This window comes from Amblyomma americanum, chromosome 3, assembly GCF_052857255.1.
Source record: "Amblyomma americanum isolate KBUSLIRL-KWMA chromosome 3, ASM5285725v1, whole genome shotgun sequence".
NCBI lineage: Eukaryota > Metazoa > Arthropoda > Arachnida > Ixodida > Ixodidae > Amblyomma > Amblyomma americanum.
This window is the reverse complement of record NC_135499.1, coordinates 36,885,740-36,909,586: the sequence shown is the minus strand read 5'-3', so window position 1 is coordinate 36,909,586 and position 23,847 is coordinate 36,885,740. Positions and strand designations below refer to the sequence as shown.

Genomic DNA, 23,847 nt, shown 5'->3' with positions numbered 1-23,847 from the left:
TTTTGCTCAGAGGAAAACTAGTGGATCGCTGTATCACTACACATAGCATTTAAAAGCAACAGTAGAAAACAGGCACAGAGGCAAAGAAATGTCAGGAGACAAAGCTTGCTTTCCTCTGTGAGCACACACAGATGACACATTAGGGACCTCCTATCGGACGAACAGTTGCCTACAAAATCAGACTGCGCCGTGAGCAAAATGTGATAAATGACTGCATACACATCCCTATGTTTGGTGCATGTCAAGAAATTTCAGTGAAGCAGTAATCACGTCATGGAGCACAAACTTTTAACAGAAATCAAAGAGAAGTACTGGTTCAAAGCTCTGCTGGCAGGAGAAAAACATTTTGGTGACTTCCTCTGTTTCACTGCACTAAAGAACCAACATACACATTCTGCATAAAGAGAGCACACAGCATTGCAGTACATTAAGAATTAGCAACTGTTCAGTAAGCACACATCCGGCCAATTTGCAGATGGTAGGATTAAAGTTTCTTCTACGCTTCCTGTAACGTGAAGAACTGCAGCATTAGAGAAAAGCCTAGTCTACACATCAAACACACCTGTCATTACACACTCTAGTGACAAACTGAAAGCAAAATTTGGTCCTGTTTAAAGAGCAGCACAAAAATCACAGACTTGAACAGCTTTCTTGCTGTGTGCTATGAAACTTGAAGCACAAAAAATGTTTACATAGACTGATAATAGCATGACTACAAATGAAAACTATGGCAGTGAGTCCTGCAGGTAAGTGCGGATGCATGCAATGTGTCAAACAGTGCAAGTTGTGATCGCCTTTGAAAAGAATCCTGTTCCATATGTACAGCACTTGACACCTGTGAAGACATCCAATGCAACCCTTCCAAAGAATGATTCTTTGCTTGAGAAGCACTCTAGCTGAGAGGTGAACGATGTTGAACCTTGCAGCAGCATTCCTCAGCACATGACTTCCTAGGATAGCAGTGATGCATCGAAGAGGCACATTATACACATGTCACCTGGAAGGCAATCAACACTGTCTTTAGTGCGTGAGCTTGAGTGCAATGCAAGTTTCATACACACAAGAGAAAATACTCAAATACGAAACATCACAGGGCTGTAATTATCAAACTAAAGTTTCATGTATGACTAACTACTACTCAAATAAACTGCTTTTGTAACAGTTATATTTTATTGGCCATCTCTATCAAAATGACGGAGGAAGTAAAACAAAACTATGAAAACAGCTTGACCACAGCCAGACTGATGGGTATACATAATTATTACATATTTATTTTTATTGTGTTGCAGCGAAGGCAACTGCTACAAGGCACATTGTAGGGGAAGTCCAAGGTTAACTTTACCTCAGAATATTTAACTGCACTAAAATCTCACTACACGAATGCTTTTGCAACTACATTTATCAAAATGCAGATGCCAAGCCATTGCGTTTGTGTGCAATGAAAGAAAACAATAGATATGCAGACGCCCTACGAGTAACCCACATCCGCATATTGTAGTAATCTGAAAACTCGTTGTGCGTTTTACTTTACAGACAATACTATTTTGAAATGCTGTTTTTATTTGCGCAAGGCTTCCTCGCTTAATAGACTACAAATAAATGTGCCATGAGATTCATAGCTGTTTGCATGTTACCAAAAAAGGGTAGGAACATAAGGGACTTGTTATTACACACCCGAAGAAAGCCACCAGCCATCAATATGAACTTTGCTTGCAGCCATCTGAAGAAAGTCAACAGCAATTTTTCGTTGCTGTTTCCCTTACCTCATCGATGCTCGAGACGATGTACCCGACACATGTACGCTGCCTTGCTGACACCGCTGTCTTCAGAAACTGCCCTTATGCACACAGACACTGATGCACACAAATTAAGCACAGAGATGATGCACTGATGAGCACAGTCCCGCCGACAAGCCGAACACATTCTGGAAGCATGTTGCTCAGCCGGCAGACAACCCTTTGTGCCGCCCTCTCATCACTCACGCCGTTGAATATCAGGTCAGCGACAGCGTGTAAATAGAGGCAAACACCGAACTAATTGGTGTCCAGACGTTCACAGCTACCGATCGCGCCTTGAAACACAGGATGGCCGGAGCACCTACAATACCATGTTTAAGGCAGACCAAGGTGCTCAAGCGCTGCCTCTTGCCGCAGATCTTCTTGCACAGCCACTACACCATATATCACTGGCCAGGCAGTCACACTCACGAACCGGGCAGTCCTTCGAAAACACTGAGGCGCACTCACGAATCCTTCGCTTCTCGCAGCCCGTGACAACAAACGGCAGCTACGGACGCCGCCATATCCGCGCTGTAGCAACCGCGACTGCGCGGGCCGATAAATTCCTAGCATGAGAGAACCATTTGAAACGGCAGCGCAGCTAGAGTCCTCACGCGGGTGTAAAATTACGCTGTGATAATTAAGGCTCTAAAAGGCTGCCTAATTAAGAGGTACCATTATAACGCCGTTTCAATGCTTCTACATTCAAAACAACCATGTTTCTGAACAGTTTATTACTTAAAATAAGCGCCTAACAAACTACGGTGAGCTAACAGCCGTATAAATCAGTGTGGTCATAATTCGACTATGTCCACCATAATTCGACCAGGTACCTCAAATTATGGCGGCCAAATGGGGCATTTTTCAGCAATGGCAGCATTTCCTTTGCGTCACTAAACGTCATTTTGACCTCACTGAATTATGCTTGCGTATCACGTGAATCACGTGACATTCCTCCAGCCAATCACATTCCAGGAAGGAACCCCCCCCCCCCCAGTGCGAACTTTTTTTTCTCAAAATTGCTAAAACGAGCCAAGTGTTTTCTTCCATGCCAGCTGTAGCTTCGTTTCTCCTCCACAGATATTTAAATTTACCAACCCGGCACAAAATATAACTGTGCTAAAAATCAGTCTTCAAGTACACGTCATTTTGACGTCACGGCAGAAAGCTATTTCGAAGCCTGGTGGTTTCGCGCCACAAATTTAAAACTCGTGACTTGCACGTGATCGCCCAATGAGCCAATCAGAGAGACAATATGGCGGCGAACGGCGGCCATGCGTGTCGAGAAGAGGGCCCCTGGGGCCGGACGCGACTAACCTCTGCGGAATACACTAGGTACACCAGCCCTCTAGTGTCCCTAGCGCGTTGAGCCTAGCGTTTTTAGCTGCTCAACTTATTGAACCAAGAGCTTGACAGTCCCTAGGCCACATTGGTTGCGTTATTTCAGTTTAGTAATGGCTATGCGGAGCGTACTTGGCGTACTTGTCGGCGACAGCCAACTCAAACGATTGTGCAGAAGTCGCCTACGTTTATGCCCATCGGTTGAGACCTGTACGTTTAGCTTCGGGGGCTACGACGCTGTGCACCTCGCAAGCGCTGTGCGGCGCCTTAATCTCAAGCCAGCAGATTTTGTTATACTTTACGTAGGAGGGAATGACCTTGCGAGGCCTAATGCCAGTCCGCAAGCGATATGCGTTAACGTCAAGGTAGTACGTAATTGCTGAGAACTTCCAATTGCTGTCGATTTCAGTACGGAATTCTCATACATCTTTTCGTACCACAGGCCCTTGTCCTGCTTCTGCTGCGCGACGTGGCACCTGTCGTGCTTGTGGCAAAGGTGTTGCCGCGGTCCTCGACGGACGCCGAGGCAAGTCGGCGCTTGCTTAACCGCAATTTGACGGCTGCGCTGAAGCGGATGCCGTGTGTGGGCATCTTGAACCCAGACGTGAGTACCGATTCATGCTTCTCTTAACCAAGTGCGAGGCAAGTGCAGTCAGCAAGCCTGGCGGTGGCTGGAGCGGTTTGCCGAGGAACCGTAAAAGTGAAATATTGGCTCAGCTGTTCTATAACTGGTACAGTGCAGTCGACAGGACGCACAGCGTGCCAGTGCGCCTTCGGTCTAGCACCAGCATAATATTGACAACCGAGTACAGGTTCTAAACTTTCACTTTCTTGGTGGTACACGGTGGCGTTGTAGCGCTTTAAATAGGTGTGCTGACGACTGTAAATACAAGATGCGACAAATATAGTGGTGCCTTGCAACAATATTTGTGCGTGGGGAAACAAACAGTCGTGTAGAAAAAGTTAACTCCTGCATGTGACCGTGAATTTGCGAACTGTTTTGATACAAGTGAAGGCGAGCGGACAGTGACACAGTCCCCTTGCTATTCTCAGAGCCTGAACTTTCCTGCGTCAATCGACCTTTGTTTTTTTTCAGAGAGCGTCCGCGAATTGAGGTGTGTACCCACAGATACTGCAATGCAGCTACCCTTCCAAGTCCAATTTCCAGGTGGCTGGCATACTCTTGAAAGCATTCTAATTATTGCTTGCTGCACTGGAGGGGTTGCAGTATACCAGACACACTTGCCAAACTCTTAAGCAGTAATTGCATGAACTAATGTTCTTTGGTGATGTGCCCCGCGACACAATCGCCTGTCACTCGTCACCTTGATCATTCGCCTCACGGCATTGAAGAAGTGTAATTATACTAACTCCCCGTTTTTAGGACTCAGCAGCATGAAGTATGACTACAGTACTAATGAAAAATCTTCTAGTAATATATTGTATTTCTAACGGATGCTGTGAGTGTTGCAAAAATTTGGCAAGAAGTGAGTTTAGTCTCCCACAACCACAATAGTTAATAATAAATAGCCTAAATGACCTTCCTGGCTCTATTATGCCCACCAAGTATTCGCTTAACTATTTCAGCGAGCTATAGCTCAGATGAAGCGAGCATTGGCAGCTTCTTCGCTGAAACCATGCTAAAAAAAACTTCCTTCGCAAATGCTGCTGTGATTGGCTAGTCTTGTGAGCTGATTTCGGGCAGGCGCCACTTTCATGTCACTTTTCATACAGCATAAATCATGCCTACTAAAGCCTCAAAGGGGATGAGTGGCAGTGTCTGTCAGATAGCGAGCAATGGTAAAGCAAAGGTAAATAAAGACAATGAATTTGGAAAAAAAAGTCAGCAACACAGAGAGACAAATATTGACACAACTGCTATGCCATCAAGAGGGATGACAGTAATTTGAAATTAAGACAATGACATTAGATGAAATAAAGGGCAGGAAGCAATGCAGAGACAGACTGCAATATTTTTTTCAGGGTCTATTTAGTATTCATGCGAAATACACTAGGTGGCAAACTATTGAATGAGGCAGGTACATAGTATTGACGTGTGCGCTTTCCATACCGGGTTGAGGAGCAAGTAACATGCCGCTGTTTGTAATGTACTGCACACACTCCAGTGTTTGGTCAGCTACCTTGGCCACCTTTTGGCAGCTCACAGATTCCAGCTAAGTATCATAGCATGGCAAAACGCAAGCTGTTGTGTGTCTGGTGTGTCCCGATCCAAAGCTAATTTCAGAATAATAATAATAATTGGTTTTTGGGGAAAGGAAATGGCGCAGTATCTGTCTCATATATCGGAGCACACCCTAACCGCCCAGCGCTGTAAAGGAAGGGATAAAGGAGGGAGTGAAAGAGGAAAGGAAGAAAGAGGTGCCGTAGTGGAGGGCTCCGGAATAATTTCGACCACCCGGGGATCTTTAACATGCACTGACATCGCACAACACACCGGCGCCTTAGCGTTTTGCCTCCATAAAAATGCAGCCGCCGCGGTCGGGTTCGAACCCGGGAACTCCAGATCAGTAGCCGAGCGCCCTAACCCCTGAGCCACCGCGGCAGGTGGCTCAGAAAAAAAATTTCAGAAAAATAACGCTTTGCGTGCGCGTTGGCCACGGTTTTGTAAGTTCTAACATCAGCGCACACTTGCAAGAAATGCGACATCTTTTTTTTTTTAAGGAGAAATACCATGATCAAAGGAATGAACAGAAGTGAGTGAGTGACCTTCTAGACCACCAAAATCATACCTGTCATTCACACCAAGAGCAAAGTCTGTGGCGCTGAATGTGACAACTCGTGCAAACAGAGGAGAAAAGACATCCAAACACCATGGTGTGTGCTCCTGGGAAATTATACACGTTGTTAATGAAAGCTGCAAAGATCGAGTTACAAAATATGCGGGGTTGCTTGTGCTAGTGACATAGTTTTTTTTCCTTCGCAAAGTCAAGGTAGCAATGACTGGTGCACTGGCAGACAGAGCAGACTGATCATGATGAGAGTGAATGTTTATGGTGCAAGGGCATCTGCGGCCAAAGAGCGCCATGGCACAAGGTATTTTCGTTTGCTCAATGTGGAGTCAAAGACCCATTTCCCAAGCATTTCACCATGAATAAGCCGAGCACCAAGCAGGGGAAATCTTGTACCCATTGTATCACCGGTGGGAACCCGGCGACACTGGGGATCGAACCCTGTTCCTCCCGCATGCGAGGTGGATGCTCAGCCACTAGGCCGCCGCTGCGGTCCAGAACAGACTGTAGCTCGGACCAAAGGAAACAAAAATCTCTTAAGCAAGCAGCAAAGTGACATTCCAACCACATTGCTTATCAATTTGTAATTGGTTGCCTATACACTATTTACAGTGCCATGTCATGGAGGCTGCCATCTTTGATAACGTGGTCACGCTGCCATTGCATGCCTCCCGACCGCTGAGCTCCTGCCTCGTCCCAACGGCTGCTGCTTCTGGGGGTTTGGCTCAGATAGCCAGTGTTTCGGCTGTTATGGTTGTAAAGGAGTGGGAAGGTGACACTAGCATAAGGCTAAAGGTTCAAAGAACATTTTAAAACCACAATTTGATCACTTCAGGCGTGAAAACGTGATTGGGCTGCATGTCGTGGAGATACACTCAGCTCTCAGCCTCTTCGAACCGACGAAGGCATCGCTTGAATGCTACACTGTTCAACACCGCAAGCTAGCAGGTCACTGCTCTTATGTTTTGAAGAGATATGCAAAAATCTCGGCATATTAGACTCGCTACCCGGCATTGCTCAAAGACGAGACGCACTTCCTGCATGGTACAATTTGCCAGTAATCTGTGATTTCACGCAAACTTCTGTAAGAAGCACACTCTATAACAGATTATAGAAGAATTTCTTGTACTCAAAGAAAAATACAGTGGTTCACGGACTTTTATATGGATGGCTGGAAAACTTGCTTATGTTGGAAGCGCAGTGGTGAAAGTGTACTGAGTGTACTTTCGGCTCTTTAATTTAAAAATGTAATCTCTCCGCTTCTTAGCGACATCATACACAACATAAAATAGCCACAGCTCAAGGCAGGGAAATGCTCGTGGCAGGGAAATAAAAACGCACATATCCCCTTTAATGAAAATTGAAGCAAATAACAAACCTCACTTTGCTATGCCAGTTTTAGATGAATGGAAGTCTTGCACCTGCCTGAAAGGTCTTGAGGAAGTGGCTATCTGCCGTCATTCGTATAGGACATGCACATGTCACACATAACTTCCTACTGCCAAGCGAAGAGAAACCTGTTTGCAGAAAATGCGGAGATGAGCTTACAGCTCACAATTTCACCAGCGCTGCGACTAGGAACAAGAACAGAGAAGGAAGACAAGGACAAGCGCTACTAACAACTGAAAGTTTATTTGAAAAAAACACAGATTATATGCACACAACTGACAACCCAAAGCGCCTGCGCTTCCCCCACCAGGCACGCAAAAGAGAGTTAAAAATCTAGATACAAAATTTCACACTCATGTAAGTTTACAGATGGTGTGCTAACGCACATGTCGATGTTCTTGTGAATGTGATAGGCTTCACACAACTCCCTAGTTAACTGATCTGGATGTCTGAATTTAATCTTAGCCCTGTTAAGCAGAGGAAAGCATGCTTTTTTGTTAGACACACCGGGTTTGTTTAGAAGACAATCTCTGTAATGAAGGGACAGATTTGATGAAGGAACACCATTCAAAGAGGTTCTATGCTGACGTAAGCGTGTATTTATGCATTTACCGGTTTGCCCAATGTAACTCTTGCCGCATTTAAAAGGTATGTCATAAAACACTCCCTCTGCACATGGCACAAAGGTTGACTCATGCTCCACCTGGCATGCATTTTTTCTTTTGCCTCTTATTTGCTTCTGTTCCCGGGCTCTTTTGTCAACAATAGCACAAACCTTGCATAGTTTATTAGGGACCGAAAAGAGCACTTTTACCCCATATCTACTGCCAACCTGCTTAAGCCTATGGGATAACTGATGAATGTAGGGTATTACCGCATACTTAGTTCTGTCATTGCCGGAATTTTCCTGTGCTTCATGTCTACCAAACGACTTCATCTTCTTCAGGATCTTGTTGCTAGCAAGCGCTATCACATCTTTGGGGAAGCCCGCTGACCTTAGCCTTTGAACTTGCTTATCGAAACTGCTGCCTAAAGTATGAATACATGACTTAGTAAGTGCAGATCCTAAACAAGACACTGCTATGCCACATTTAACTATTTTCGAGTGCCCAGACTGATAATTTAGCAAGGGCTTTTCCGACCGCTGTAGGAAGGACCAACAAACATGATTCACCTTTTTCTCCAATCTAATATCCAAGAATTGCAGCTGATTATCTTCCGGTAATTCAAAGGTAAATTTCAGACCAAACCCGCAGTTTTCAAAAGTCTTTAAAATGTCATCCACATGTGCCTTGAAGTCATGGGATTCAACAAAAACAAGATAATCGTCTACATACCGGAAGATTTGTTTTACACGGTTGTCTAAGTTAACTTTAATGCTCCTATCTGCATAGGAAAGAAAGATATTACTAAGTACCGGAGCCACTTTTGAGCCAATGCACACTCCTGTTTTTTGAACATATAGCCTGCCTTCCCAATCAACAAATGTGGATTTGAGATAAAATGACACAAGCTCCAAAAACGAGCCCACAGAAACGCCACACTTTGAAATGAATGCTTCTTCATCATTATCCTCTACTATACATTTCTTAACACACTGGAGGAGCCTATCATGTGGCAATGAATAGAATAAATCCTGCACATCAATACTAAACATATCACACCCACCAGGATTATTTAGTTTCAGATATTGCACAACCGCCTCGGAATTAGATACAAGAAACGGGTCTTCTACTGTCAGTGAACACAATTTACTTTGCAAAAAACTTGAAACGGCATGTTGCCAAGTTCCCCGTTCAGTAACAATGCAACGGAAGGGGATGTCAGTTTTATGAGTTTTGGCAGCAAAAAACACTTCTAAAAAGTTGCCTTTCGCCTTCTTAATGGATGCATGCAGGCCAACTAAATTCATATCACCTACCAGTCTTAACGCCTCGCTTTTTTGTTTAAGGGCACTGGAACGCACAGGCTTAAAGTTTTTGGCAACTGAATTCCTAGCCTTCTCACGGAAAAGTTTCTCTGGCAGCGTAACGAAATAACCTTCTTTATCCGAGACAACCACGCGAAGTTTTTCGGACGTCAAGAAATCGGTCAAGTGCGCAAAGTCCCACCTTTTGGCCGGCCCTCCGCCACTCTTCTTGAGGGCCTCAACACATTCCACAACGCACCTAGGCTGCTCCTCTTTCCGTGCTTGGCGCGCGATTGACCTTCCAAGAGCCAACTTTTCTTCTTTTCCCAAAGAAGGCTGGACACCGAATTTTGGACCCAACTTTAGAATCTTCTGGAACTTCTCTGGCACCGGCTGATCACCCAGGACCAAGAGCTTTCCTTCGGAGCACGGAGACGCTGTACTGGAGGGAAACCACGGGCGGGCGGTGTACCAAAGGAACTCGGTATGTTTTTTCGCTTGTTCGCACCACTCATGGAAGAGCCGCACACGATTTTTGTCCTTCCCACACACCACCCAAAGGCAATCCTTGTAGTATCGATGTTGACGCCACCACTCTGATGATGCAATCCGGCAAATCCTGCGGCTGTGCCCTTTAGATGGGAGGAGGCCACCGCACATAACTTGGACCTCAACTGGGCAAAGAGCACGTCTGGCATGCCACGAAGCTACCCTTGCTTTGAAGGCACAAACTGCAATTAGGGAAGCCAGGGCTGCCTGGTTGTCAAAAGGAGCGGGATTAGGACATAGAAAAGAGCTCAATGTACTAGAAATGAACTGTAGCAAAATGGTGGTTTGAGCTTTTTATTTTATTTTATTTTATTTTATTTTCATGCACAAAACTTTAATGACTGGGAAAAAATATTTTACCCCATTTTATAAAGAACACATTCCTTTTCCTCCAGCCGTGATTTTAGGTACAGATACACTGGTCGATATGCCAGATGTTTTTAGCTTTTTAAGGGAAGCAAACATGCTTCATAAACTCTAAATGTTGGCCCTATGCTTCGCTACATACACTGAAACTTCAGCCACTTTCGCAGTCCTGAGAAGATGGCGGAGGCCTTTATCTGAGTTGCGGGAACCTCCAGAGCCTTGCCCACGTTGTGGAGGTTACCCGATTTTTTCTGATTTAAAAGCCGGGTCCTGCCTTAAGGTCCCTTATTGCGTAGAAGGTGCGGTGCGTTGTAAACCTTTCTTTTGCAGCAGGTAGTGTGTTAGACAGGCTGGGTGGCGTCATAATGAAAGACTCGCGTGGCATGCTAGCAGGATAAAAACTGGCCATGTAGGACTTGGTTGCACACTGTAGCTCCAGTGGGTTCATGCCTTGGCTCAGACTCATTCTCAAAAACATAAGTAGGAAACTATAGAAGCTGAGAAGACTGCAGTAGGAGGCGATAAAGGTATCAATATATGTCAGTGTCTTGCCAGAAAACACTCCTAGCGCAAGGGGACATCCGGGTCTGTTCTTATCCTTGTGTGTGTGCGTGGTTACCTGCCATAGATTAATTACGGCATTGTAATTTGGTTCTCATTGAGCACTGCATTTGCGTGGATGCATTCTTTCTGCCTTCTTTATGCATTGTTTACAGGAAAGCTGTGCCAGAAAACCGAAATACTTATTGTAGCTCTATGCTGTTAGGACGTCATGCTTGCTCAAGCTGCCTTATTTATCAACGTATCTCATTTTGTTTTCAGCATCGCTTCCTGGATGCAATGAAGGCACCCAAGAGGCACCTTTTCGCCGCTGATGGCTATCACCTGTCAGCTGGCGAAGGTATCGAGCAGCTGGCGGAGGTCTTCGTCAGGGGCCTCGCAAAATTCTATGGAGCGGGTATCCTGGCACCGTTCTCAGATGCACCTGCCAGGTATATCATCCACCAGTGCCATCAGTGCGGATCCAAGGGCCACCGGCATGGGGACTGCTATGAGTACTGCAGGCCATAGGACCTGCACTACAGCCTGCAGTACTTACAGCAATGGGCAGTGCAGGGATTGCAAGGTTTTGATGAGTAACTTGGTGGCAGTGAGACCTGTTCCTGGTGTGTTTCTGAGCTGCATCTGCTTTGTGGAGTCTGCAGCATTAAGTGGGTGCTCACTGACATTAGCCAGCACCGAGGCATTTTTCCATTTAGACTTCATTGAATTTGCCATTGGTGTGGCTTAAATTAATTGAAAGCTTTCCTCGTTGGCGTCACTTATATCCAATGTGTACATTCGTGACAAACCCCTCGTGGCAAGCATTATCCACATCCATTAAACTGTTAGCCTACTTCATTATGCCAGGCATTGGTGAGGCAGAACTATATGAAAGGAAAAAATAGTTGGTAATGATATGAGGAATCTGTGAAACCTCTAAGCTGTGTCCTTGTGAATGACAAACTGGCTTTTAAATGTGTAGTGCGGCCACATCTTTATCTAAAATAGCAGTGCCTCACAACCGTGTAATGCTGTGTGTTAGCACAAGGTGAATCTTTTCATGCAGCCATAGCATGCGCAGAACTTTGCAATACGCTTTCACAAATGTCGTTGCCACTATACCAGGTTCCGTATGTATTACAAATGCTTTTCAACACAATGTGCAATGGTTTGGTTTGCTGTGGGTTTGTCCCAAAGCGACTAAGGCTATGAGGGCTGCCGTCGTGAAGGTATCCGGAAATTTCTACCCCCTGGGCTTCATTAACGTGCACTGACATCGCACAGCACACGAACCTCTAGAATTTCGCCTCCATCGAAATTCGACCGTTGCGACCGGGGTCGAACCCACGCCTTTCGAGTCGGCAGCCGAGCACCATAACTGCTAGGCAACCGCAATGGACTATAGTGTGCAATGGTAGGAAAAGTTCACTTAGTAAAAGAATTGGCGCCAGATACGTGGATTCCTATGGCTGGTTCAAAGAGGGTTCAACGCCATTGCTATATTAAATCCATCATTTCATCATAAACCATTTTGTTCTAGCAAGGCTTGACTGAATTTTTGCTATCTGAAGGATGAAGCAGACATCCAGTTCCTCTCCAGTGGTTGAATGAGTGTCCGGACGAAATTTTGGATGCAGTGACGCTGTGACTCAGCTTCATTGCTTTGCCTGCCCCCTGTGTGACTGGAGCACTTGTGCTTTCGCTCTTCTGCATCTTCTGATGTGACTGTAAGGGATGTGCTTCCACAAGCATGAACCACACACCGTGCTGGTTAGCGGGGAAAAGGCCCAAAGCTTTATTGCACATGACATATGTAGCCGAGAAAGCAGTGAGGCCACCTAGTGCAACACACACTACATCCCCCCTTGTTTAAGAAAGGAACAAAAATGCAATCTATGCTCAGCACTACACAAGCACTAGTTCAGTCTTATAGGCCTCCAAATCAGTTGTCTAAGTCTTGACACTCAAAAGGGCGAACTTGAAGGTTGTGACGGGGGTGAAGCCATGAAATTGGGCCAAGAACTACTTGCATCCCTGCTGTATTAGCCTCACTCCTTGATGGCTTCCTCTCGGGTTCATTCCAGTAACACGTTTGGCAGGACCCTCGGACATTGGGACATTGAACAGTGGGATGAGGAATAACCTGTAGCATTGAAGAACTTTATTCAGGTCCTCCACTACATACGGCTGGGGGATGTTGAACTGGTCCCAGAACCATCGCAGGGTTATCTGCTATGCACCCGAACTTGCCCACTCGTCTGAAGTGGGCACTGTACCTGAGGTGAATTCCTTTTCCTATTAGCTTGATCGCTCAGATTAAAAGACTTAGACAATGGCCAGCCTGGTTCAAGCTGCTTGATGTCTTAGGGACTCTGGTGTGCGTCTGCCTATGAGAAGTTGTGCTGTGCTTAGTTCACTGACGCTAGGAATTTTATAGTAGACAAGCGGTGCGAGGAAAACATTGTCCGTCTTGACGGTCCACGCTATCCTAGGAGTCCACCTCAGCTTTTGACTGTTGGAATCTTGGGCTGCTGGTGATATGCCTAAAGCCTTAAAGGATGTGCAAAGGTAAAGACGACGTCGGATGAGGATTATGGACCATTGTCGCTGTGGGCTACCTCTGGGATCCCATGGCCGGCAAACGCTCTTGATGGCTGCGATAACTGCCGGTGTTGTAGTAGAGTGCTGACTAGCGACTTCAAGGAAGATTGGAAGAGGTCAACTCCCACCTCCAGCTGGGGAAGGCTTGGAGTCTAAGGCATTGTTGGTTCTATGCTCTTGCCACAGTTAGTCTTGGTGTGCCTCTTGACTATAGGTCACCACATTGAATCTTGAGCAATGGCTTTGCATTGGTTACTACCTTGATGCTCGTCATGAATGAGATCCGTATGGAATGATGAAGGGCCATTGACATTGCAATGAAGGCTCCTTTGAGAAGTGGTTGTCGAAAACACTGAGGTTTCCATGATGTGTCCAGTACTTCTTAAATGTGAAGCAGTATTGTCTGCTAGTCCAACCTTTGGTGCAATACTCGAGCAGAAGGTTGCACGTTCGTCTTAGCGAGTGGAGGAAAAACCTACGAGTGTGCAGAGTCCTTTCATGAGCTCAACAAGATCAGCTTGCCTGGGCAGTGTGCCATCCGGTAGCGCACATCGGAGCATGTCCACAGTGGCTAACAGCTTGCTGGGTACATATGGCACCTGGCACTGGAAGTGCATCAGCTTCAGTCAAAACCGCTGAATCTGCGGAGGTAACAAGCAGACATCCATGCTCCCATTATTGCCAGTTGTAGCTGGTGGTCTATCTCAAGGAAGAAATGTAGACCACAGACATACTCATCAATGCGAAGCACTGGCTAGCCTGCTGCCGAAGCCTCCGTCTCTGCCTGATTGTGCCAACGTTTTGCTGTTGTGAGTGATGGAAAAACTGATTCACACTCACGGGAAGGCTGCTTCAGCAACAGGATGGCACCAAGACCGAAGGAGCTGCCTTCGGTTGATACTTTCGTCTTGATCCCAGTGTAGTACCAAGTACGAGCAGAGCAGTTTCTTAAGCTTGGCAAAGGCAGATTGTTCAGCGTGGTTTTTAGTCCACTGCAAAGGCATTGTTGGTTCTATGCTCTTGCCACAGTTAGTCTTGGTGTGCCTCTTGACTTTAGTCCAGCAGCAAAGCTCTGATCTGTGATTTTGCTTTTGATATACGAGGTAGGAAGCATCCAGTGCAGTTAACGAGGCCCAGAAGTCGACGAATGCCTGCGGCACCTTGAGACACTGGCATGACTTTCATTGTGGCGATGTTGTCTGGGTCATGAAAGCCTTCGTTTGTATGTCATCGCATGACACCTGGAGACCCTTCACACGCTCCTCTTCCACATAAAGCCTCAGTTCCTTTTCTTGAGCTTCATACCTCCCGGTTGCTGGCCCGCGAAAAGCACAACGCCGCCCATTACAAACAAACAGTCGGACCCGCTGTTTCCGCCAACCCCTAATCAACTTTTCATTTATGTCGAATTCACGCTGAGTGGAACTGTTCGAGTTCTCTGCAAGAAAGAATCGCTTGTCGCTTGAAGCTGGCAGTGTATCTTTGTCGATGTGACATGTCGCTCAAGTGCACAACTGCGAATGCGGTGGCAAAACGGAGGCGCAGAGGGAAACAACAGACACAAAGACGGGCATTCCGAGTGACTGGTATACGAGCCCTGTACGAAGCCTGCAAAGTACACAACCTGAAAGCGGACGTCACCGCCACCTTTATGAATTAGTTAAACCAGTGATTTTTTTAATTGCACTAGTGCTTTTGCTGGGTTTTAACTGTCGCAAATTTTCCATTTTTAATATTTGTGTGATGCGCGACTGCGGCTTCGACATGTCGGAGCGTTTGTTTTGATCACGACCTCTTCTATAAACTACAATACACTGGCTTTCGTACCTATTTAAACGCCAAAATAGACCGCTTTCTAAGCTGTCTACCACAATAATACCACAAAAATAAGTGAAAGAGCGATGCGGGTCCACACTGCAATTCACTGTTATCTTCGACTGAGAGGCCACACCTCCACAGCTCTATCGTTTGCTCGTCGGCATGGCCGTCTCGAATACAGTCGACGGCATTCAAAGTAGTTCCAAACGTTTTCATTAGACTTGGCAACGCTGATTTTTTCTTCATTTTTTGTGTGTGTATTTACTGTGAACACAAGTATAGTCCCAGTGTAGCCGGCGCTGCTTGAACGGCAATAAGACTGCATTAGCGCGCTGCTTTTGCTCATTTTGGTCACGAATATAAGTCAAGCTTCTTTGGTCACGAATATAGCTCGACAGCTAATTGTGGGTAACATTTCTGAAAAAAAAGTCTACCTATATGAGAGTAGATACGGTACCTTTTTCATTCTGAACTATGCCTAGGAATTCTACTTAGTGATGTCCAAAACAATGTTTGTTTTTGTTTAGCTTTACATTCTCTTTACACCCATGTTGCCCACATGATCCATAAGTTCAGCAACTTATGATCATGCTCTTCTTTCTTTCCCAAAAAAACCTGAATGTCGTCAAATTGACGATTGGTTTTCGAATATTTTTGCCATTTCTTTTTGAAAGAATACTGGGGCAGATGTTATTTGAAACAGTAGTTAACAGTATCAGCAATGAGCAGCAGGCACAATGAATTTAGTCAATTCGTGACAATGTTCGCGAAAGACAGATTTCATGAAGTCCAGCCCTGGCATCCAGCTTTGAGAAAGCCTTGCCATCACCAAGATAGATGGCCTAAAACCCGTCTAACTCTAGGTGGGACATTCCATTCCCTAAGAACTTTCTTGTTGAGCATCGCCAGATCCATATAGAGGTGGTATCTACCCAAAGCGTTTAGAGAACCACGTTTAGGCTAGCACATCATGGTGTAAGTTTATCGATACTTTTCACAACTCCTTGTTTTTCAAGGATGTCAAGCTCTTCCTTCACCACATTACGAGAGGCTGGGAAATGCTACAAGGTATGCTAATTGTGAAAGGCTTGGTATTTGGCTGGAGTCTGATAGTGTATTCTGCACCGAAAGTCCCTAGGCCATCAGATTTCTTGCATTTGCAACTGAGAGGGATAGGCACCCTGACTTCCTTGAGGAGAATGTTGAAGTGCATCTGCAAAATGAACAATTCCAATACCTGTTACGCTGAGTAACCAAGAAGTGGTGACGGCGACGACAGCAGGACATAGATTCTCTGTTTTGAAGTGCAACCCTTCTATTTGAGAATAGTGAAAAATTGACCAGCAACCCTCAGCTGGCAGTTGTGTGGCCCGGTGAGAGTCCCCTTCAGCGTGCCCAGCAGCGACGGAAAGCCTGGAAAGGTGTCGGGCACTGTAGTCACTTCTGCACCTTGGTCCACTTAAATTTTGGGAGGAAGTCTGTTGACCTTCATGCGCACAAACTTCGTGTCAAGTCTTTTCCGCCTTGATGGGACAGACATTGCGTGCAAGTGTCTTGGAGATAAGCGTTGCTTGGCGAGACAGACAGTTTTGCGGAGACGCTCTCATAAGGTCCTTTCTTTTTGCAATACCTACATACAGCATTGTGCACAGGGCAGAAGGCATGCACATCAGCTTTGGGTCCACAAAAGTTGCCAAGCTTCATCTGTTTTTTGACGTGTGTCTGTTGGAATGTATTTGTGATGCACGTGCCTGCGTGCACAGTCAGAGACCCATCTTGTGCCCTTTCCTTTCTTTCCTTCTGTGCGTCCTTGTGCAAGCAAGCATGCAAAAATGCTTTGTCAAGAGTCAGATCTGGCATGCGACACAGCTGTTCTGAAAGCTTGGCGCCGAGCAGGCCAACAACAAAGCCGTCAATTTCCAGCCTGTCCTCGACAGTTAAAGGCCCAAAGTTACAGCTTCTTTACCATCGAACGCAGGGCAAAGTAGAATGCGTCTACGCTCTCGGATCGTTGCCGTATGTGCTTATGAAAGCGAAAATTTCTGCAATAAGCTGTGAAGTGTTGCTTGACTTGTGTGTACTCACACATTCCACCTCTGAGTGTCGAAGTGAATTGAGGACACGGTGCACTTAAACTCCCGCACACTAGAGATGCATACGAACCTTGACTTCATTCATTGCCAAAGACGCTGCCGTAGCAACAGAAAATCTTCAAATTGGTCCACCCGTGATGACCAGGAAGCCAGCTGATCGAAGTTGGATGCTGGTGGTGGTGCTAGGCCTACCAAACCGGTGAACTGAGGTTACATGTCAGACCGACAGTGGAGTATAACGATGAAGCGTGAGCTTTCACTACGAAGAAGATGGTCTTGAATTAATGTAGCTTGAAGGAACTTGATCCTGGATTCCAAGCAATTGTGACGCCATGTGGAAATGGCAGTGTTACAGAATTCAGTCGGCCGCTAAACCTAGCCTTGATTTAGGCTAGCAGATGGAGCCACAAGAACTGAGACGCTCTCAACACCAGAACGCAAAAAGCATTTATTTCAGCCAGCGTGAGTAAAAAGATTTTGCTTGGTGCACACGCAACTGGTGGAGATGAATTAAATGGGCTCCATACTTTGAGCAGGCACGACGTTTACAATGTAAAGTGCAATTTTCATATTGGATATGAAGAGCAGAAAGACCCAGATGAGTCTGTCAGCATGAGGATGTGGATTGATGAGTTTCAAGAAACCTCAGCTTTGCTGTATGCTTATAAAGAGCTTCTTACAGAACAAACCATACGGAAGTTGAAAACAGCTCTTATGAATACCACACGGAGGGAATTCCTGCTCGATAATGGTAAGAAAAGTGTGTGCACAGGCTCTACTCATGGCAACTAATTCTCATTGCTGCAACTAACAACATTGCTGGTAATTAGCGACGACTGGTCAGGTATTCCACGTGCCTACCTGCTCTCAAAAAGTACTACGGAGGAAACTATGGTTGCTTTTTTCAGGCAATCAAAGACAGACTTGGTGAGTCACTTGGCTCTAAGCTCTTCATGTCAGATGATGCACCAGCATATTACAATGCTTGGGCAAGGGTAATGGGGAGCCCCCAGAAACGCGTGCTCTGTACTTCGCATGTGAAGCGTAATTGGAACTTGCATGTCAGTAAAGTGACCAAAATGACATTCGTGTAAAAGGCCCAAAATTTCTTTCCTGCCCGTGAGTGGGACAACAACACAGGCTGCGTAGAGTAGCAGATCGTCCTCTACTGTGGGCTGCTGACGCTCGTAGAAGGATCTCACTTCAAGGGGTAAATCTCGTCGAGAAGGCCTTTCTTTTGTGCAGAGTTCTCGGAGATACAAGCACACACAATCTGATTTTTGGGATTCTTTCAGCCACTCAAGGCAGTGCTGCTTGATGGGAATGGTTGTCCTCACCTTCCTTGTGACGACGCTGACAAAGGTTAGCACCTGCAAGTCTTTGATGGCGGGCTTGCCAAGTCAAGGAGAGCGGACATCTTGCAGGCATTTCTATTAATCAGGTGTGGCCGCTGCGGCAGAATATGACGCTTTTTATTGTGACAAAAACTCTGAATACAGACCCTGGTATTCTGTCTATACAAGCCACCTTCGATTTCTACTCAATTTCCCTTTAATAATTAGTAAACTAAATGTATAGAATGACCTATTAAAAAGGCTTGTTTTTGTGTGATCGCATGCACTACAGCTAATAACATCTGTCATCATAACATCAAGTGTTCCTCAATGGCCTGTATTAGGACCTCTCTTCATAATCTATACTAATAATCGTGATGTCATAACATCATCTGAGTATGTTGCAACCATTGGCAAACAGCCTGAGACCTGTGCACCCCATCCCCCAACATTAATAACATTTCTGCTTGGTGCAACACTTGGCTAATGAAGCTAATTGTATTCATATGTAAAGCACTTCGTGACATGAATGCCTCACGAAGCTAATATACATTTATCGTTTTTAAAGGGCTCTACAAGAGTGCTCTCAATAAAGGTGCAGTATGCCTTGGATGTTAAAGGTCGACACAATGAATATCCTGCAGTAAAAGTTTCGAAGTCCATGCTCCACTGTGTGATGACCCCCCATAATGCGCAGGTCCACACGGGACGGAGAGGCAATGAGACACTGTATGGCTCAGTTTAAACAAACAGATATATTCAATAATTACACTTGATTATGATTATACATCAGAGGCTGGGGCGTCCGAGCTTACGTGCCGACGGCTTCATGGGGACGATGGAGGGGCTCCGGAGTTGAGCTCGAACGGTTGCTGGCAGAAGCTACACGCCGTCGGGCTTCGGCGCTGAAGGCTCCCTTGGCGAACGATGTCGTCCTGAGCGTTCCCCTTCGGTACTCCTTGTCGATTTTTATATCCTCTTATCCCCACACTCCCTAGGGTGAGGACGCCCACGCCGGAGGGGGGGGGGCCTAGGGCTTTCACTTGGGCGCACAAACACACCACCGCACATATGGTCTCGCCCCCCTCACGTGTTGAGTCCGAGGGAAAGAAGGTTGTCGTCGAGGTAGCGCATAGCGTCGGCTGTGGTAAGGCGCGCTCTGGCCCGCTGTCGGTTCCCGCAGGTCACCGGCCTCCGTTCTCCATCAAATGACACTCGCCCCTCAATGCCGGAACGCGAGGTCACTAAAAGGCCGGGAAAGTGGTCCCTTGTCCTGGGATGTGCTCGGGAGGGTTGATTGATGATGCCCGCCGTCTTGCCACGGGGCCAGGCCCACCGAAACGAGGCCCCCTTGGAACCGCCACGGCAATTGGGGAAGATAACGCCCGTCTCCCCGCGGCGGCGGCGGCGGCGTTCGACTCGTGCCGACACTATGGAAAGGAGATCCGGTTGTGCTTAAACCACTTCGTTCTGGTCGTTCACTCTCAACGAGTATGGCTCGGTAATTGATGATGCCGCTGTCATCTGGGTCGTCTCCGTGCGGTCCACGGCGGCAGGCCCAAAAGCAATCTCACTCAAGTTGCTTGCAGCCATATACAGTAGGAACATGAAAGGGGGTCCGGTTGTGCTTTCGCCGCCACTGGGGGCTCCGTCTACGCCGCGCCGTCGAACGCGGACCCTCGTAGCACACACAAGGAACGTCACAACTGCATGGGGCCGCATGCAAGAACAGTTCTTGCATTGACATTGCATGCTGAAGTAGACTTTAAGGCCGCATCAGTTGTCGAGAAGGCATTCACCGACCACTTCGTACATCCACTCAAGCTATATGAATCTGCCTATTTCCACCGCCGGATGGAGCAGCTGGGCGAGACCGGTTTTTTTCAGTGCTGTCCATACAGTGGTTAAGCACTAAGAGTACGCACCATCTGCTACTGAAGATAGGCTTGTTCCGAGATTGCTTCATCATCGGTTTGCTTGACTACAATCTTTCAGACCAGCTCTGTTGGAGCCCGAAGTTGTGCGAGGCATTTGTATAGGGCGCTGCTCTGTCCCATTATTTTTTAAATTGGCTTGGTGTGTGATTTGAGAGGGAAACACAGAGGTCGTTTTTAATTGCAGATACCTGTAGAGCTACACAGCTTATATCCTCTTTAGAGGCCAGTCTTGCAAGTGTCATGACGAAATATGCAAAAAGGAGGCGCGAATCACTGAGGCTGACAACCATGCATGAAGGTTACGTTTTTAAAAAATATCGAAGTTTTGTTCTGAAAAACTGCTGATGCACCTTTATCACACGGGTAAGATGGTGAACAAGACATCCCGAATGTTGTAAGCCAATGAAAGCCTGTAATTGGTTGCACAACAGGTGGCCAGCTGAGTTTCGGTACGTTTTGAGGTCCCTCGCGGCTATGCGCTTTGTGTGCCCACGTGGTTTCGTTTCACATTCCTCAGTTTACAAGGGTGGGGCAGCAGCGGACCTCCAACTGCCAACGAAGTTCATGCACCATCAGGCACCTGCGACATGGAACACAGCTGCGGCTAGCTGATGTTGCCAACACCTCGATGTTTGCAAACACACCGCTCAGCACGTCTAATTCGTCACCGTACCGAGATGCTGGATTGCATAACCAGCCCTACGAAGACCATTATAGCATGTGCCAGTTTTTACACATTTGTCATGGTAGTCGTGGCTACCGACTCCTCTGCTTGGAAAGCTCGGAAAGCCACTGCTAAGCCACTTGGAATGGGACTGCCCGTTCGATGACTCCCACCGTTTTGTTGCTATTTAATGTTTTATTGAAGGTCACGTAGCTTTCTCTTGTGGACACTTATCACATAGATTTTAGGGCATACCATGCAACTCTGTCTTTCGACTGTACGGCTCCAACGGACGCAACGTCTCTGGTAGCCATTGTTTTACTAAGGCTGTTAGATGTGGGGCTACGACCCCATAGCAGGCCTCTGGTGTTGGGGGATTGCGCTTTGATCCCACCACTGCCACCAGTTGTTAGGTGCGGGTCCCTGGTTCGCCTGTGCTGTCTCTCGCCAAGGTCGGTGTCCGCGGGTTCCGGATCGGGAGACTGCTGTTGTGGGAGTGACGAAGAGATGAGAGGGTCTTCGAGGTGAAGAACAGACTAAAAGGGTTTATTTACATTTTTACATAGTTCGAAAGAGTGAATCTGGAGCTGGCTGATCACACGCCAGATCGCTGCTTAAATAGGGTCCGCTGTCCCCAGGTCCCTAGTTGGGGAATTTAGTTCATTAAAAATGCGTCCAATCACTGTGACGTAGGACACGTGTCCAGTCTTTAGGGTCCGCCTTCCAGGACGCCCCCCACAACACACTCTTGCCACTTCTGGCAGATTATGGTCCGCGCTGTCCAGGCAACAGTGATGAATAGCCCGAAGGGGTCCCATGGCAGCGTCGAAGGTCAGTCACCTGCACTTTACAGCGGTAGCATGGGGACAAAAGGTTGCCACTGCAGTTTGCAGAAGGTTCCACGTGTAGCGTGGGAACTAAAGGTTGCCACTGCAGTTTGCAGAAGGTTCCACGTATAAGGAAAAGCACTTAGTCTAAGACGAGGTTGTTTTCGAAGCACGAGGATTCCGGCGTCGTTGGCTTAGTCAAACACGACCGCATTTGCCACGGCTCATTTGCAGCCCTGCACCGCTCGTCGGTTCCCCCGCCGTCCCCTCCGGGAGAAAGACTTTATGTCCCGGGTGGGTCCGGCGTTGACAACAAACGACAGGTTCACCAAAGCCATTCTCAGGTAGCGGACGGCCGTTTCACCCCGTAAACAGCAGTGGGGGGGGGGGGGGGGGAAGGACCCTTGTAGACGCCACCACCTGCACTCGTGGCGCTGCAACCACGTCGACGGCCCTTTGAAGCCTCTGTCGATTGATGCTTCTCAGTGGCTTAAATATTCTTGGCACGTTGGCGTCTCCAAACGTAACAGGGCATAGCATGCAGAAAAAGTGTCCCCAAAAGGGACGAACTGCAGCACTCCCTTCCTTGCTTGTGTAAAAAAATGGGTGTGTTAAGATGTTCCATGACTTGTGTAAGCTTAGTAAAACCTGAACAGTTCGACATCCTTTAAAAAGATTTTTAGCAGTGAACTGAAATGTATGCCTGGTGCTACTAATGTGAAATGGTTTAGAACTTGTGTGTATAGAAATGAGACTCTTACTTGGTATGAATTGTCGACCTCATATTGCTTTTCTGTCATATATGTGCACATTTTTATGTTATGATTTCTGCTCCCAGTCACGTTGTGTGATGTGCCAAAATTGACAGGAGCAGTACTTCTGTTTTTGCTTGTTTTCAATGGGTGCAAGATGTTGGAGGTGTTACACAAATAAAACAAGCAAATGTTCTGGGCCTTTGTCAGCATAGTCAAACTTTAAATGGCTTTATATGCTTTGAAATAGTTATACTTGGAGGTAAACTGGAATGTGTGCCTTGTGAGGACAGTGTGTGAATTTTAGCACTTGTATAGTATTGTATTTATGGAAGTGAAATTTCTTGTGGCATGAATTGCCGACTATGCTAGTGCCCCTTCATGAAGATGCTCATTTTTGTACTATGGTTTGTGTTTGCACTCACTTTGTTTTATGACAAGAGTTAAAAATTCAATAATTTGAGTTTTTCCTATTCGGCTAGATTTTTTCGGAATGAATTGCTAATTCACTGTACCTCCTCATATTTTTCTCCAGCTCCTCAAAGGAAGAAGGGTGGTGCAATGTGCGATTGTAGTTTTGCAGTTTACTGTGAATTTGATGTATTTATCATATTATATGAGGTGTCGGGTTCGAATGCCTAGATCTGTAGGGTGACTATGACGAACTGAGATCATGATAAGGAGTATGGTTACAGTGGCAAATACAGGCGTGAAGCAACAGAGGTTGCCGCTTCACTGGTTTGGTTAAGTAATGAGGGATGAAGGGTACATTGGAAACAGGGTGTCAAAGATGAACAATAAAACAAACGATAAGCATGGGTAAGACCAAACATATATAGATAGCTGGTGGAAGTACACCTTTTGGAGAGGTAGTCAATGGATGCTTTTGAGGACAGAATAGTACGAACTGCACCTCAACCATGAAATTTTAGCTGCTAGTCTGCCATGGAGTCTTGGCTGTTCCTTATACCTCCTTGAAGCCAGTATTGCACAACGTTTACTGCCTTGTGTAGTGTGTGTGCCTGTGTGTCTCTCTTCGTCTTACCCTAAAAAGGTGAGGTGTGCATGCAGCCTTTCGGAAGTATGTATGGCTGCATACTAAACCTATCTCGCATTTTCTTGAAACATGTTGTGTACTCCCATTTGTGCTGTTTGTTTCGTCTGGCGTTAGTTACATCTAATAAAGTAAGTGGCAT

At 46.4% G+C, this 23,847-nt stretch overlaps 1 protein-coding gene across 1 annotated transcript; it reads left to right on the top strand.

Moving 5' to 3' along the window:
• Positions 1–3,105: 3,105 nt before the first annotated feature.
• LOC144124521 (uncharacterized) lies at positions 3,106–23,369 on the top strand. Its single transcript, XM_077657244.1, has 3 exons — positions 3,106–3,484; positions 3,562–3,723; positions 10,905–23,369. The coding sequence occupies exons 1-3, from the start codon at positions 3,233–3,235 to the stop codon at positions 11,151–11,153; spliced, it is 663 nt and encodes a 220-aa protein (XP_077513370.1). The 5' UTR covers positions 3,106–3,232; the 3' UTR covers positions 11,154–23,369.
• The last annotated feature ends 478 nt before the right edge of the window (positions 23,370–23,847 follow it).

Excerpts from the sequence above, each read along its gene's own strand:
- LOC144124521 (XM_077657244.1), top strand. The coding sequence starts at position 3,233 with ATGGCTATGCGGAGCGTACTTGGCGTACTTGTCGGCGACAGCCAACTC. Across the intron at positions 3,485-3,561 it reads CGATATGCGTTAACGTCAAG|GCCCTTGTCCTGCTTCTGCT; the intron begins GTAGTACGTAAT and ends TTCGTACCACAG. Across the intron at positions 3,724-10,904 it reads TGGGCATCTTGAACCCAGAC|CATCGCTTCCTGGATGCAAT; the intron begins GTGAGTACCGAT and ends TTTTGTTTTCAG.